Source organism: Oreochromis niloticus, linkage group LG9 (genome assembly GCF_001858045.2).
Source record: "Oreochromis niloticus isolate F11D_XX linkage group LG9, O_niloticus_UMD_NMBU, whole genome shotgun sequence".
Classification (NCBI taxonomy): domain Eukaryota; kingdom Metazoa; phylum Chordata; class Actinopteri; order Cichliformes; family Cichlidae; genus Oreochromis; species Oreochromis niloticus.
The window spans coordinates 33,182,570-33,198,116 of NC_031974.2; the positions used below are offsets into that span (position 1 = coordinate 33,182,570).

The 15,547-nt window shown below is 41.7% G+C and overlaps 1 protein-coding gene across 1 annotated transcript in view; it reads left to right on the forward strand.

Moving 5' to 3' along the window:
* Positions 1-15,547, forward strand: part of kcnh2b (potassium voltage-gated channel, subfamily H (eag-related), member 2b) — a 238,851-nt gene that overhangs the window by 197,316 nt on the left and 25,988 nt on the right. Inside the window, exons 8-10 of the mRNA XM_019362965.2 lie at positions 11,885-12,067; positions 14,610-14,713; positions 14,915-15,053. Of these exons, the coding sequence (XP_019218510.1) occupies positions 11,885-12,067; positions 14,610-14,713; positions 14,915-15,053 (426 nt within the window). The remainder of the gene's footprint in view (positions 1-11,884; positions 12,068-14,609; positions 14,714-14,914; positions 15,054-15,547) is intronic.

The window sequence follows — 15,547 nt, forward strand, 5'->3', positions numbered from 1 at the left end:
GACTGTCGGGGAATTGAAATGTTTTTGTTGAGCTCCGGATGAAATCTCAGCCGGTTGCTGGTAGAAAGGCAGTGTGTGCGTCTCATTGGTGTGCAGTTCAGCAGAGGGAGTCAGCCACCCAACAGGAGCTATGTGCACAAATACACCTTTACCAAACAGACATGATTTGATTCTGCATTATTAAACGGGTGTCAAGCCGATGAGCTAGTGCTTGCCTCGGTGCTCGTGGTTCACTGGCTCTTCTGTTTACAGTAGAAAATGAACGCTGTGAAATTTTAATGTGCTTCTGCCTGTGTCATTTGAATGGCCTCCTAATGCCGAGTATGGGCATGGATGAGCAGCAGTGTTTGACTGTATAAAATATTGACCAGTTTCTCGTCACGACATATTGACCATGTTTGCAGAGGTTTTGGAAGCATCGCAGCTGCAGACACTTGAAGAATTGGATTGGACGATATTGTAGTCTGATGTCATTTTTGGATTTTTTTTTAAAGATTAGGTTTTGGCCAATGAGTTACCAACAAACTGACATTAAAGCAAACAAAAAAAGTATTAGAAGAGTGAACTTTGACACTGAGGGTCCATGTCAACACTGGTTCTTTGTAATGGACATTAATAACTTTAAAGCCATTGCAACGCTGATTCTACTGTAGAGACATGCACAGGTGGAAACTGACTGCTCGTCACTGCCTTTGTTACCTGTTGAAGATCAAGTTCTGGCTGGTGGGCGGAGCTCAGCGTTCATTCAGCTTCAGCATCATTCTGGCGTTTTGGCTAGCTTTGTGTTAGCATGTTGCCTGTGCAGATGCTTGCTCACAGTCAGAGTTGTGTTAGCAGTATAACGCAGTTGTTTCCATCCTGGATGCAGTTTGCACTTTACCGTTGCGCTCTTTTCCTTTCATGCAGTAATGATAAAAGTAATGTCCTCCTACCTGCACATGAAAAAAGATAAGTGAAGAACCTTTGTGACACATGGAAACACATAATGCATTACTGAAAAAACGAGTGTGATTACAGTAACGCATTAATTTTGAATGTATTACTGTAACCCAACACTGAGTATATGCAATATCCATCTTTTAATGACTTACACAACATCAGATGTTCTGATCTTTAACCAAAGCTAGGCTGAAGATCAGAGTGATGAACTCAGACCAGTAACAGATCAGAATCCTCTGTAGTTACTTTAGAAGACACTGACAAACATGCTTATATATAAGAAGTGAAATCTGGAAGCAGAACGAGCCTGTTGGATATACAGATACATGTTTACAACAGTTCACTTACTACGTCGGCCTGCAGCTGACAGTTGGTCACAGGCAGAGATTCTCAGCTTGAAAAAAAGGTAACTTTTTAATTTACTTCTCTGCCTTTCGTAGGTGCTTTAATCGCTTGCTGGTTTAACTCAGTCCCACCTCACTTTATGTTGTCACTGGGGTTTTTTATCATCCGCCATTGCTACAAGTTACAAGACGTTCCTGACATCCTGTGCTCTCTGGTCGTCACATGGCTGCTAGTCTCTTCCTCTGTGCGCACCCCTTAAGTTGGCAGAGCATGACTAAACTGCCATGCAGATCCAAATGTTCCAGTTTATGAACATGCACTAACAATTTTTATATTAGAAATGAGATTTATGGCTGTGTGTCATGCAGACTGTCCCCTGTCAGCTCTGTCATTGCCGCTCTCTTTGTCACTCTTTAATAATTTTTTGACTTTTCAGCTATTTCTTCCTGTGTATTCACCCCTCCTGGCCATGTTCCTCTAACCTTCTCTGTCTTTCTCACTTGGTCCCACTATCACAGCCATGCTCTCTCTCTCGCTCTGGAGGTTATTCCTCTTTTTTCCTATTCCCTTCATCTCTTTGTTTCTTTCTCCAAAACACATCTCAAGATTATTGGAACGGTGGTGTAACCTCACACATTGTCCGGGGGCAGCAGAATACACACACACACACACACACACGTGTGCGCACAAACCTATTCCACCCAGAGTGGACTGTTGTACACTGGCATTTTTTAAGTAGCAGATATTAAAAATAAAAATTTTCCTTTGATGTATTTTTTCATAATAACTGTAAATAAGTTTTTTTGTTTTGCAGCAGTCAGACCAGCATCTACCTACTGAGCAGGTCACGATGGATGTGCATGTGTAGACAAAAAGGGAACCGGTCTCTCATAGCGACTTTTTAACTCTTTGAAATGTTGTTGTAATGAGATGTGCTGGTCACAGTCACATATGGATCCAAAGTGTGTGTCCATACTGAGGCAGGATTTCCTAAATGGCAACGAAGCTAACATAACTTTTGCAATTTCTTTTGATACAGCAGACTTGAGTTGATTGAAAATTCCCTCCAAACTCATCCGTCTAAATTGGAGCAAAGAGTCAATTGGAAAGACTGTAATTAACGTCTAGCTAAAAATATCCTTATAACTGAGCTCACAAGAGCTTATTTTCTTTGTCTGCTTGCTTGGACTTGCATTTTTTTATTTTTCTAATTGTTAGTGTCCTTTTTTTCCAAGTTTACGCCCATCTACACAGGCACGCGTGCCAAATAAATCTCACGCAATGTGAGAAATGAAAGCCTTCCAAAGCCATCAGCACCCCTACCAAGCAGATGGATGCTGCGTGCTGCCTGACTGCCTTTGGCTGCCATCAGCCGCTGATGTTGTGCACTTCCCCTTTGTTCGCTCCCCTCTGAGACCCCACAAAGTTTTCGGGAGGCGCGGTGTCAAGATTGATAAAAGTAACAGCGCGACTTCAGAGAGCGGAAGTGAAGGGCGCTATTGGGTCGTCCGGTTCAAGAACAAAGGAAGTTCTTCTGAGTTAAAAGCAACTTGCACCACCTATTAAAACTAAACTGTTATTCTGTAAAATAGAGAGGACGTCACCATCTCCACTGTTTCAAGTGACACCATGTCTTTGGTTGCAAGAGATAAGGAACTTTCCTTCAAATGTGAAACATACTGTAAGCAAGTTGTTGAGATATTATTTGACTTTCCAGTCACTTACCTTTTAGTCTGTCAACTAGGTGCACTAGCACCGAGCACATACCTCTGTGCCGGTGCCTGTGGCTCAGGCTTCTGCACCGATAGAAGATTTGATTGAAGATTAATGATGGAAGTGTCGTTGCTGTTCAGCCATCAGCTTTTTTTATGGCTGCAGCTGTACTGAACACCTCCCAGGTGTAGGTGTAGGTGTGAGTGTGTGCTATTTAAACTTTGCTGCCTGTAAAAAGGTGAGTCATCACCTCCACAGTCCTTGGCGTTGTGTACAGCTTCATAGGCGGGCTCCCTTTTTTTTCCCCTTTACGTAATTACCTTTGATCATTTCTTGTGAGCAAACCACGAAGAAGGTCAAGCATTGGGTTTCTTCTCATTTATCGCGGTCCTTATCTTTCTGTCTCCACATGACTTTCTATTAATTTTCTTCAGAGGCAGTTGTTGCTTTATAAATCTGTGAATAAGAGCAGACTAGCCCTCTGGTATCCTGTCATTGTGTTGAAAAATGAATTTGCAGAAGGTAAAGAGAATGTGACAGCCTTGATGGTTTAGCAGGTGCACACCAGATATGTGACATTTTGGGTTTTAAACTCGATTTATGTCTTGTCATCTCTTGGCCTGTCTTGTCACTCTAAAGCACACGGCGTCAAATAAAGCAGAGCTGACACTGAAGCAGTCTACTGGACAGCCCGAGCTCTGGCTTGAGCTTCACTTTGCGTCTTGTATTGTCAGCACGTCACCTGTATTCGACTTGCCTCTTAACGTCTAAGCTAGTTAATTATGTCTGAAGTTTTAAGTCAAGCAGTTAAGTAAGAAAAGATAGGACAGTCAACCCCAAATGCAGTGTGTCAGAAGCAGTCGACACAAATCCTGTCAGTTTCAGGGATAAATATTAGCAAGGATGACTTTCTCCAATGATGCTGGCCTCCGCTACACCGATCGACTAGATCGACGTCGGGAACAAACAGCATGTTGTGGGTGAAGTGAGAAAAACATATCGTCTGGATAGCACAGGCGGACAGCTCTGTAAATTGCTCCTCTCGTTGCTTTAAGACTCCTCCCTCCGATGCTGTCCTCAAATACAACTTTGCCCTAACTGCACTTAAATGTGTCTTGACATCTGCACTTTTAACAGTCCTCATGGCAGTGTTTTTCAGTTTCACACAGATGGCTAAAAATATCCTGCAAGATACTCCAAGAGCCGACACACAGCTGTGGGGGGCACTCGACTGAACTCAAGGGTGTGTGGGTGTGGGTGCATTATTCAGCAGTGTTTGTGCCCGCTCACACAAGTGCATATGTGGGCAGGTCAGGACTCAGAAATGATTTATGGTGATAATTATGCCCATTCTGGAATCAAAAATGCACTCTGTAGGTGCTCTTATGATGAGTTCTTAAAGGGTTTTTTGCCACTATTCCACATGAATAACACTGCCATAAAATACTTTAATAAATATAATTTCATTCATATATTAAAGGCACATTTCCATCCCCGCATCATGAGAACTAAGACAAACACAGTATAGTTGTATGGCCAGCTCAGTCTTTTTCCTGACTCACGCTTCAGACTATATTTGTTGCACTAAAAGTATTGAAACTCGATCTGGCATGAGGCTTCACATCAGTGAATACACACTGACACTATATACTGTAATACATGCTATATATTACTACCGTATTTTTTGGACCATAAGCTGCACCAGATTATAAGGTGCGAAACAAACAGTCAGATAAGTCAAACTTTACTCAACTCATTCTTCTTGCTTCCTTCACTTCCGCATCATTGATTCATTAATGCTGAATTCTCTGGCAGCTGCTCTATTCCCATGTTGTTGCAGTATATTAATGACTAACCTGGTATTGTGGATGGATTATCTCAGTTGTTCTCCTGACTGAAGTTTGGTCCGTTTACAGCATCCTGCCATGTGATTGTATTTGTCCCTAACCATCGGGAACCCTCACGTTAACTTTTATCGAGTGGAAAAAAGTTAGCGTTCATCCTCCAGCTTCACTGTGTTTATGTTATGCTAACATAGCTGTGTCGCTAGCAATCACGTAGCACATCATTATATACCAGCTAGTCCAACTTCAGTAACCCTACAAACGTCACTGCTGTTTAGTTTTCTGTCTTCATTTATGTTGGAAGTGATAGCAGAGCTGTACGTTTGAATGTTTCAGAAATCTCTCAGTCAGAACATGCTATATCATGTTTAGATGGAAGCTAGTGAGCTAACTTTCTGCTAACTTCTAACTTCATTAAATTTAATAAATTCTGTTTTCATGGATGCCTGGATGTTAAACTTAATAGTTACACCTGGTAAAGCAGCAACGCTGATCATTTTATTTCAGATGAAAGAATTTAGACAGTTTTTAACTCTCAGTGATGCCGCAGTGTTCATTTGACTTTGGGACCTGAAGCTGACGGAGTTTAGGACCCAGATTACTCCTCGAGGCTCCTGACTACGGTAGCCGTAATGCTCCCACAATCCATCAAGCGGTGCGGCTTCGTAGCTCACCAAAGTCGGACTAAAACATTAAGACAGATTTTTGATTTTTACCACATAAAATCGGTTCGAGGTCAGTAAGCACAACCAGAATTCATACATAAGGCGCACTTTTTGAGAAAATTAAATGGTAAATGGCCTGTATTTGTATAGTGCTTTTACTAGTCCCTAAGGACCCCAAAGCACTTTACATATCTAGTCATCCACACATTCACACACTGGTGATGGCAAGCTACATTGTAGCCACAGCCACCCTGGGGCGCAGTGACAGAGGCGAGGCTGCCGGACACTGGCGCCACCGGGCCCTCTGACCACCACCAGTACACTGTAAAATCTAATTAGTTCCCAGAACTCAAAAAAATTATGGAAACTCGTTGCCTCAAAAAAATTGAGTAAAGCCTAGCTAAAAATGACTAAGTTAGGACAACTTATTTACTTTGAGTACTCTGTACAAGCTCATTTGTTCCCAGAACTCAAAAAAATTGGATCAAGTTTACGTAAGATGACCAAGTTAGGGCAACTTACTCATTTTGAGTACACTGTACAGCCTTGTTAGTTCCCAGAACTCAAAAAAATTATGGAAACTCGTTGCCTCAAAAAAACTAAGTAAAGCTTACTTAAGATGACTGTTAGGACAACTAATGTATAAGTTGTCCTAACAGACATAATACTGCAGACTTGCAGTATTAACAATAACTTGATATTTCTGACTGTACAATACTAATTGTTTACCTACTGACAAACATGTTAAGTTCAACTAAATGAAAAAACAATTTGTGGTACCATGAATATTTTTAAAAATAATTAACAACAATTTTTGTAATGATGTTAAAATCAGCCCAACTTTTATTTTCAAACACAACAAAGTATAACAGCCAACATACTGGACACTGTTCTGCTGAACAACAAACAATTATATTGCCATCACTGTTATAATCTTACAATGAAACAAAGTCTCAGATTTAATTATTCTGAAAATAAGTTTAGGCCTACCACAAGTTTGTTTTGTACTTACATTACTTATATAATCAAAATAAAATATTTGTTGTTCTGTCACAAGTGCAGTCTCTAATTTAAACAACACATTTGTTTTCCATTCCAACACATGAGCTGGAATGTTGTATTATTTTAAGGATGCTTGTTTCCAGTCCAGGCATTACTGCCTGAATGACTGTCATGGATCGAGGTGATCCAAATGTAAGTGCAGAAGAAAGTCTTTAACTTCCCTTAAGTACAGTGGCAGTGGATGTGGGTTGGAGATGCAATGAGCTTGAACCTGCAGGCGACCATCTTCACTGACCACACCATCTGTGACGGAGGACTCATCTCTCCTGGTGTCCTGCAAGCAAACAATCATATTTTTTGGAACATGAACTTAATTGCTTTCTTAAAACATTTTTTTCTGCATTTGGTATAAAACAGACTCCAATTTAGACAATCTCAGGCTCCCTCCCCACCGGAGAGGTGACATTCAATGTCCCAAATTGTCAGTCTGGATAACCCTGACCACCACCCAACACACAATAATGTCATGAAAGCATCATTTTAAAAAAGGGCTATGCAAACATGGCCTCCCCTCTGTCGGTGCGCCCCAGGGTGGCTGTGGCTACAACGTAGCTTGCCATCACCAGTGTGTGAATGTGTGTATGAATGGGTGAATGACTGGATATGTAAAGCGCTTTGGGGTCCTTAGGGACCAGAAAAGCGCTATATAAATACAGGCCATTTACCAATAACTTTCATTCCAATGATGTGCAAAATGATTTTGGGCACAAAACAGATTTTGCTGTTAGAAAACTTGCAGACTTCACTATATACAGTGTAGACCCTCTAAACTAAGTTTGGGGGATGTGATCTTTCAAGAAATGCAGACCAAACTGTTGTTGTTTGTTTACTTACACAGCATGTCTTGTAGAATTAACTGTGGTCATCAGCAACAGCATAATGCAGTCATATCTCAAGTCTAACAACAGAAGACAGGAAAAGATCAGTAAAGAAACAACTTCCCCAAACCAAAGCACAAATAAAACAATAAGTAAAACAGGCTGATCTAAAGTATGATTAAAGTTCAGCCTGATTAATATAAATGTCACTGACAGTTGCTAATATATTGGAAAACCAAAACACTTACTGATGTCTTTCTGTCCAACAGCAGGAGTGCTGGTCCCGAGCCTCAAAGACAGTAAGAAGCAAGCAGAGGGAGAAAAAACAGAACATTTTTCAGAAACTGATTTGATCCTTAATGGCTGTGCAACCATTGTAACATAGAGTTTGCTTATGTTGTTAAATAAAGGCTAGATTTGACATTAATAGATGCCACAGATGTTCTAAAGCTGCCACAAAGCATGAAAAAAAAAAAAAGACGTCTCCAAAAACGTCGGAGCATTTTTGCAAATATGTGATGTCTTGATAAATCGAGCAGATATTTGAAATTTACACAGCTACATTCTCGCCTGAAAATATCTTAAAAGTTTATTTTGTGACCCAGAAAAAGTAATAAGTTTTTCAGCGGCGCTCCTCCGCCATTGCCGCGCTTACAAGTACTCACAGGCTCCGACAACCGTGGCCGACAAATGCGATCCTCCTTTTCCCCAGACTACCCTTTCTGGGTCACAAAATAACCTTTTAAGATATTTTCAGGCGACAATGTAGCTATGTAATGCTCAAATATCTACTTAATTTATCAAAATATCACATATTTGCAAAAGTGCTTCCACGTTTTCGGAGAGCTCTGTTATCCACCCCCCACATCCCACACCTACCCCACCCCTAACGGCTGCACCTCCCGAAGAATTTTGTCTGGGCTCTTATCTCACTTATTTATTTCAAACAATCAACAGAAAATTTCACCACATAGTTTCATGTAAGGTTTTTAAGGCTGTGGTGTTAATTTTTAAGTAAGACGAGCCCAGCGGCAGCAGCAACGCTAGGCTAACACTAACTAGCTAGCAAGATTTTAAACCTAGTGCTAAACTAAGAGAAGCCACAAAATCAGTTTGAATAAGAGTAAACATTTACTCACCAAGTCAGTGTATCAGGTAAAGATCCACAGCAATGACAACAATAATATCTTGAGCTGACGCTTCTCCAGGTTTGCTCAACATATTCCATAAAAAATGCACCGTGAACATGCGGACTGATCCGAGAGGGAGGAGGACGGTAGTCACGTGGCATTTTCAAACCACATCTTTCATCCTTCCGCACTGAGAAGCAAAACTTCCAGCTTACTTAGTTTTTCTAAGTTAAGACAACTCAAATAAATGGAGTTTATCAGCGTTTTTGCATAAAAAGTACTGGTAACTTATTTAAATTGAGTTCTAATAACAATTTGATAAAAATTGAGTTCAGCCTATTTAATATTTTTAATTAAACACAATATTACATTTTACAGTGTAGGCAACGGGTGAAGTGTCTTGCCCAAGGACACAATGACCGAGACTGTCCAAGCCGGGGCTCGAACCGGCAACCTTCCGATTACAAGGCAAACACCCAACTCTTGAGCCACGATCGGATTTTATGTGCTTCTTATAGTGCAGAAAATATGGCATATGCTAAAACCTTTTTTCCAAACCTAGTGTGCAAATGTTTTAAGTCAGTTAATGAGGGTAAAACCATTAACTTAATCGAAAACAGAGTTATTTGGAAATCCTGAACTGTAACTCTGTATGAAGGAAACATGAAAGAGGAAGCTGTCTCGAGGCTCCTGAGGACGAGAGAATGTATACAGGAATGAAAAGCCAGAGATTTGAACCAGAGAAGAAAGAAATGTCCAGGCGGGATGAGCGGTAATAGTTTACAGGACAAATGTGTGAAATGTGACTGGCCTGCTGGGGAAGAAGAAAAGGAAGTGGAAAGGTGGAGCAAGGATTGCTGGATAGAGGACAGGGACAAAAAGATGAAATTAGAAAAGACGAAAGATTTAACAGGTCAGCAGGAGGCCAGGAGGAAACAGGAACACTGAGTGTAGAAGAGTAATGAAAGCTCAGTGGAGTGCACTGGGAAAAAATGAAGAGGTGAGAGGAGGTAAAAGAGCAGACTGTACTATTTTTTTATTTATTATTTTGCTTTATTTCTTCACATTCTCTTCACATACTCTTATTTATGAGAATAATTTAGTTTTTACTTTACTGTTACTGTTTTATCTGTATACAATGTTTCTACCAGAACAGCTGCCCTGTTGCAGTAATGATGGGTTTCCCTTTAAAATCTCCAACCCACTAGTACGACGTTCTCATGTAATAATGCAGTAATGACTCGAACGTATTCATGGATCGGAACATCCGCATGTTCACAGTATAAACCCACACCTGTTAGAACTTATAAGTATTACATTTTGGACAAACATTACAAACAGTTCATGAAATAGAGGATTCTACTAAACAGCCACACTTGACTGCCTAATAGAGCCAGCTAGGAAAATAGATTATACAGCCATGGCAGGATGAAGCAAAAAATGTATAATATATTACCTATTTCATATCAATTACAGTTTTTTATTCAAATGCAGAAAAAAACACTGACGATTTAGTGGCAAGCAGTGCTTGCCTTGCTTGCCCAAAAGATAGACATAAATTAAAATCTACAAAAGTGAATGCAATGTCTCTCCTGCATTTTGTAATAAATCTCCTCACCCGTTTGCATCTGTACTTTATATCAAAGTCATCTTGTGCCTGCAATTGTCTATTGTCTCTAGAGGCTACTTGTCTCGTGTGGCTGTAGCTTATTAATCTGAGAGACCAGCTCCTTTTTCTGGTGAAGCCTGTGCGCTGTGGATAAATCTCTAGTCTCGCAAGACTGATGGCAAAATTAGCGTGCTAGACAAACTGCCACTGTCTCTGCTTTCACTCTATGAGATTAGCTGTGATCTGTGATTTGCGAGGAAACGGAGCTAACCTTTAGCAAGCAGGCGAGCTTCAGTGAGTTTTCATTTTAACTGCTATGTTTTCTTTTACTAACCACCTTATCCAATATGTGTGTTGTAGAGTAAATGGTGTGCAGTGTGAAAAAGTTTTGAACGAGTCCTTTAACATGTTAGCAGCAAATGCTTTGCTAATGTAGAGAGACATCAAATCCAGTATAACAAAACGGGTGAGGAACAGGTGGAGGCTCAGCCATCACTTTCATATTAAGAGGCTGGTTTATGAACACGGACACTGAATCTGAGCGTCAAAAGACATCAGCAACTGATTTAGCGTCTTCGGCCTTGGACACTGTGGTGCTTTCCAGTGAATGAGTTGTAGCTAGAGACCTAGCTCTTGGCACCAGTGTAAAACCACCACATGAAAAATAGGTCAGTTTGGCAAAGAAGTTGATGTTTCCACTCTTATATGTGAATTCAAATCCAAAATTGTGCAGGCACAAGTGGTCAGAATGGGAGCGATCCAAACGTAGCAGAAGGACTGGAACACTAACAGGAGATCACAAAGGGCCAGCCTCGTAGGAATAGTGGCCAATTTTACATCGAGTTTGCTTTTTGCTTTTTACAGGCACAGATGCTGAGCTTTTTGATCACGCTTTGTATTTATATAAAAGTGATGCGTGTAACATCAAAGCATCGGTTGTCAAGCCAACCAACCTAATGCTGATTGTCGCAGGTGTCTGTGTGGCTGCACTGCACAGCTCCAAAAGTCAGCCCCGACTCAGTGTTTTCGTGCCCCTGCTTTCAGCACTGCTGTTCACTGTGTGATTCTATTAGGCAGAGACACAGGCAGGCTGTTTTAATGCCTCTTTATACTGATTCATTCCTGCTCTCTTCCAGGCAGAATGCAGCCCAGGAGATTGAATACATTACTGCAAGTAAAGCTACTTAGAAGTGCACCATAACTCCCGAGATTCCATCCTTGGTGTGCTTTTGTGTGAGACAGGGAAGAGAGAGGAAACGGATCTGTGTGTGTTTGGAGCGTTGTGCTTATACGTGACTCCATGTCACACGCCGCTCGCGTGTCGAAGCATTTGTGTCAGCGCCACAGAGAAATATGACTGGAATCGTAGCTTCGGACTATGTGTGTGAGCTTACTACATGGATTTCTGTGCATATATCTTTGCATTGCACAATTATAAACGTGTGTAATGGAAACAGGCTGCCTGGAAGGGCGGCCTGAAAAAGAGTCATCAGAGCAGTTCTCATCATCTTCTATGGGTTGGCTCTGTTACTGTGACTATATGCTCGAGGTGTGTGTACATGTGTGTGCACGTCGTGTCTTTTCCTCCTTTCATTTGTTTTATTTCTTTACTTTCCCTCTTCTTTCCCTACTTTCTCAGCCCTTCACACACACACGCACACAGATGCCCTCTCTTCTTCCTTTTGTCTCCTCCCATGTTCTGTGTGTTCAATTATTCAGTGTCTGATCACCCCCTCTATGTCTTCCTCTCCCGACACAGGTGCTGTCTCTGGGTGCAGATGTGTTGCCGGAGTACAAGCTGCAGGCTCCTCGCATCCACAAGTGGACGGTGTTGCACTACAGCCCCTTCAAGGCGGTGTGGGACTGGCTCATCCTGCTGCTGGTCATCTACACCGCCATCCTGACTCCCTACTCAGCCGCGTTCCTCCTCAACGATCACGTGGTGCTTAAAGTGATGTTCACATTAAAGATGACATTAGCATTAAATAATAAAGATCAGCGAATGTGCAAATAATCCCTGTGAGCTGAAAGCCCAGGTTTCAGACTCCTCCGAACAGTTTCACTAGTCTTGCCTGTGTAGCAGCTGTACAGTAGCACAGAAGCTCCACCAACCTGGAGCCAAGGAAAAAGTTTGCATAAAGGGAGGCAAAGGGAGCTGAAACAGCTGTCTGTCGATGAACTGAGGGGCTGCACAAAGTTCCAGTATGAGATAAATTAGGATTATTTTGCTCTAGTGGCCTGCTCTACAAAAACAAAAACATGGAGTTGGAACAAGTTCCTCTTTAATCAGCCTGCTGCCAGCTGAACTGAGTTCCAAATCACCAAACTTTGTCACTGTTTCATGTTTTGTCTACATGCATATGTAAATGATCTTAAAACCCTTAATCCTAATCCATTTGAAAGATGTGCTGAATTTATTTTTAACTTAAAATACACTATATTACAGTATTTTTCGGACCATAAGGCGCACTGTCGATGAACGGGTCTGTTTTCATACATAAGCTGCACCGGACCATAAGGCGTATTAAGCGAAACAAAACAGTCAGATAAGTCAAACTTTGCTCAACTCATTCTTCTTGCTTCCTTCACTTCCGCATCATTGATTCATTAATGCTGAATTCTCTGGCAGCTGCTCTATTCCCATGTTGTTGCAGTATATTAATGACTAACCTCGTATTGTGGATGGATTATCTCAGTTGTTCTCCTGACTGAAGTTTGGTCCGTTTACAGCATCCTGCCATGCGATTGCATTTGTCCCTAACCATCGGGAACCCTCACGTTAACTTTTATCGAGTGGAAAAAAGTTAGTGTTCATCCTCCAGCTTCACTGTTTATGTTATGCTAACATAGCTGTGTCGCTAGCGATCACGTAACACATCATTATATACCAGCTAGTCCAACTTCAGTAACCCTACAAACGTCACTGCTGTTTAGTTTCCTGTCTTCATTTATGTTGGAAGTGATAGCAGAGCTGTACGTTTGAATGTTTCAGAAATCTCTCAGTCAGAACATGCTATATCATGTTTAGGTGGAAGCTAGCGAGCTAACTTCCTGCTAACTTCTAACTTCATTAAATGTAATAAATCCTGTTTTCATGGATGCCTGGATGTTAAACTTAATTGTTACACCTGGTAAAGCAGCAACGCTGATCATTTTATTAAAGATGAAAGAATTTAGACAGTTTTTAACTCTCAGTGATGCTGCAGTGTTCGTTTGACTTTGGGACCTGAAGCTGACAGACGTCGTGTCAGCCGTGTCGGCCTTCGCGGTCTACGTGGGCCGGGTCCTCAGAAGGTCGGGTAGGCCGGAAGTAAACAGCTGTGAAATTGGACGGTCTAGCCTTCTGATTAGCGTCACCGCTGTGTCGGTGGAGTTGAATAAACTCAGCCGCCTGCTCCTTGCTATCTAAAATATAACAGGACGCTGGCGTAAACTCTCGACCATCTCACACTTTTGTTTAATTGGTTTTCTGTTTGACGTTTAGTCAGCTGTGTGAAAACCACCCGGGGGATTAATAAAGTTTTATTTTATCTAATCTAATCTAATAACTTTAATCTCAGCCAAACCGATTTACTCACGAACAAATAAAACACTGAAAAAAGCCAAACAATATCATTTTTAGGTTGTCTAAGTGACTTATATATTACGTTTAACCCGAGTAGCGAAAGTCCGCGGTGATCTGAAAATGATGTGCCGGGAGTTGTGCCGTTCTCGGCGGCTTCAGTGACCCTCGAGCTCTCGGCTAGCTATCGAGCTGGTGGGTAACAGACGTCTCCGAAAACGTCAAAGCACTTTTGCAAATATGCGATATCTTGATAAACCGAGCAGATATTTGAAGTTTACACAGCTACATTCTCGCCTGAAAATATGTTAAAAGTTTGTTTTGTGACCCAGAAAGATTAATAAAAGTAATTTTAAAACTTAGTAGCGGCCGCCATTGCCGGAAACTGGAATTTGGCTGGGCCGCGCTATGAATTCTGGGATATGGTGGGCCACGAAGGACACAACCGACCCATCCTTCAAATTCGGGGAAAAGGAGGACGCATTTGTCGGCTGCATTCGGAGGAGTCTACGAATTTGGACAGCCTTTGGCTCGTCGCTGTGACGTAATCGGTCTACAAATGCGGCCTCAGGAGGATGCAGCCCATGAATTTGGACACGACCAGAGTTTAGGACTCAGATTACTCCGCGAGGCTCCTGACTACGGTAGCCGTAATGGTCCCACAATCCATCAAGCGGTGCGGCTTCGTAGCTCACCAAAGTCGGACTAAAACATTTTTTGACAGATTATTGATTTTTACCACATGAAATCGGTTTGCGGTCAGTAAGCACAACCAGAATTCGTACATAAGGCGCACTTTTTGAGAAAATTAAAGGATTTTAAGTGCGCCTTATAGTGCAGAAAATATGGTAGTCTATTCTTATATCTACTTACCTTTTTTTCTCTCATTACTTGTTTTTCCTCTCCTCTGTTCTCCTCGTAGGAAGATGTAGGCATGCAGGGTTGCATTTACTCCTGCTCTCCTCTCAATGTGGTGGACCTCATAGTGGACATCATGTTCATTATTGACATCCTCATCAACTTCAGGTGTGAACTGTAGCGATACTCATCATTACAGCAACAGTCACAGAAGAGCCTGTAGTCAAATTTGGTTCTGTTAAGTAGAAATGTGAAAAAAAATTCTCATCTATGCGCATTATTCTAAATAGAGCTGGTTGTAAAAGAAGAAACTGCAATAACAACTATTACTGTCTGCAGTATTTACATAATCCTCTCTGTTTCTCTCAGGACAACATACGTAAACTCTAATGATGAAGTGGTGAGCCACCCAGTGCGTATAGCTGTCCACTATTTCAAAGGCTGGTTCCTCATCGACATGGTGGCTGCTATTCCCTTTGACCTGCTCATCTACCGCAATGGAGAGGAGGTATGTCACGACGGAGGGGGAGCGGTAGCTGCCTGTTTGTATGCTGCAGTGAAGTTACGAGGCAGGGTGGGAGGAAAAGAACGAGACAAGTGGTAGTGAGATGGAGGGGAGGGGAAAAATGGAGAAGAGACGAATGGTGCATTGACATCTTGTCTGCCATCTCTGCCAGTGTTTTTATGTAATGCAATAAAGTGGAGATAACACGCAGAAAGATTTAAAAAAAGGTGGAGGGATGGGGAACAGGAAATAAGAAGAGAGGGAGAGGTGGATTCGTTTTGGCTTCATAATTTAATTGTCTCCGTAGGGAAGTTGATTTGTAGTCAGCCATGATGAGCATCAAAACAAAACATGTGTTACATCAGCGCAGTGTGCACGAGACCCTAAAACTCATCTGTGCTTCTCAAACTGATGTACTTGTTTTTAATGACGTGACTGCTTTCATGCTATAGCTCGGTTACATCGAGATCAAGCCCCAGCTCTCCCTCTCGCTCATA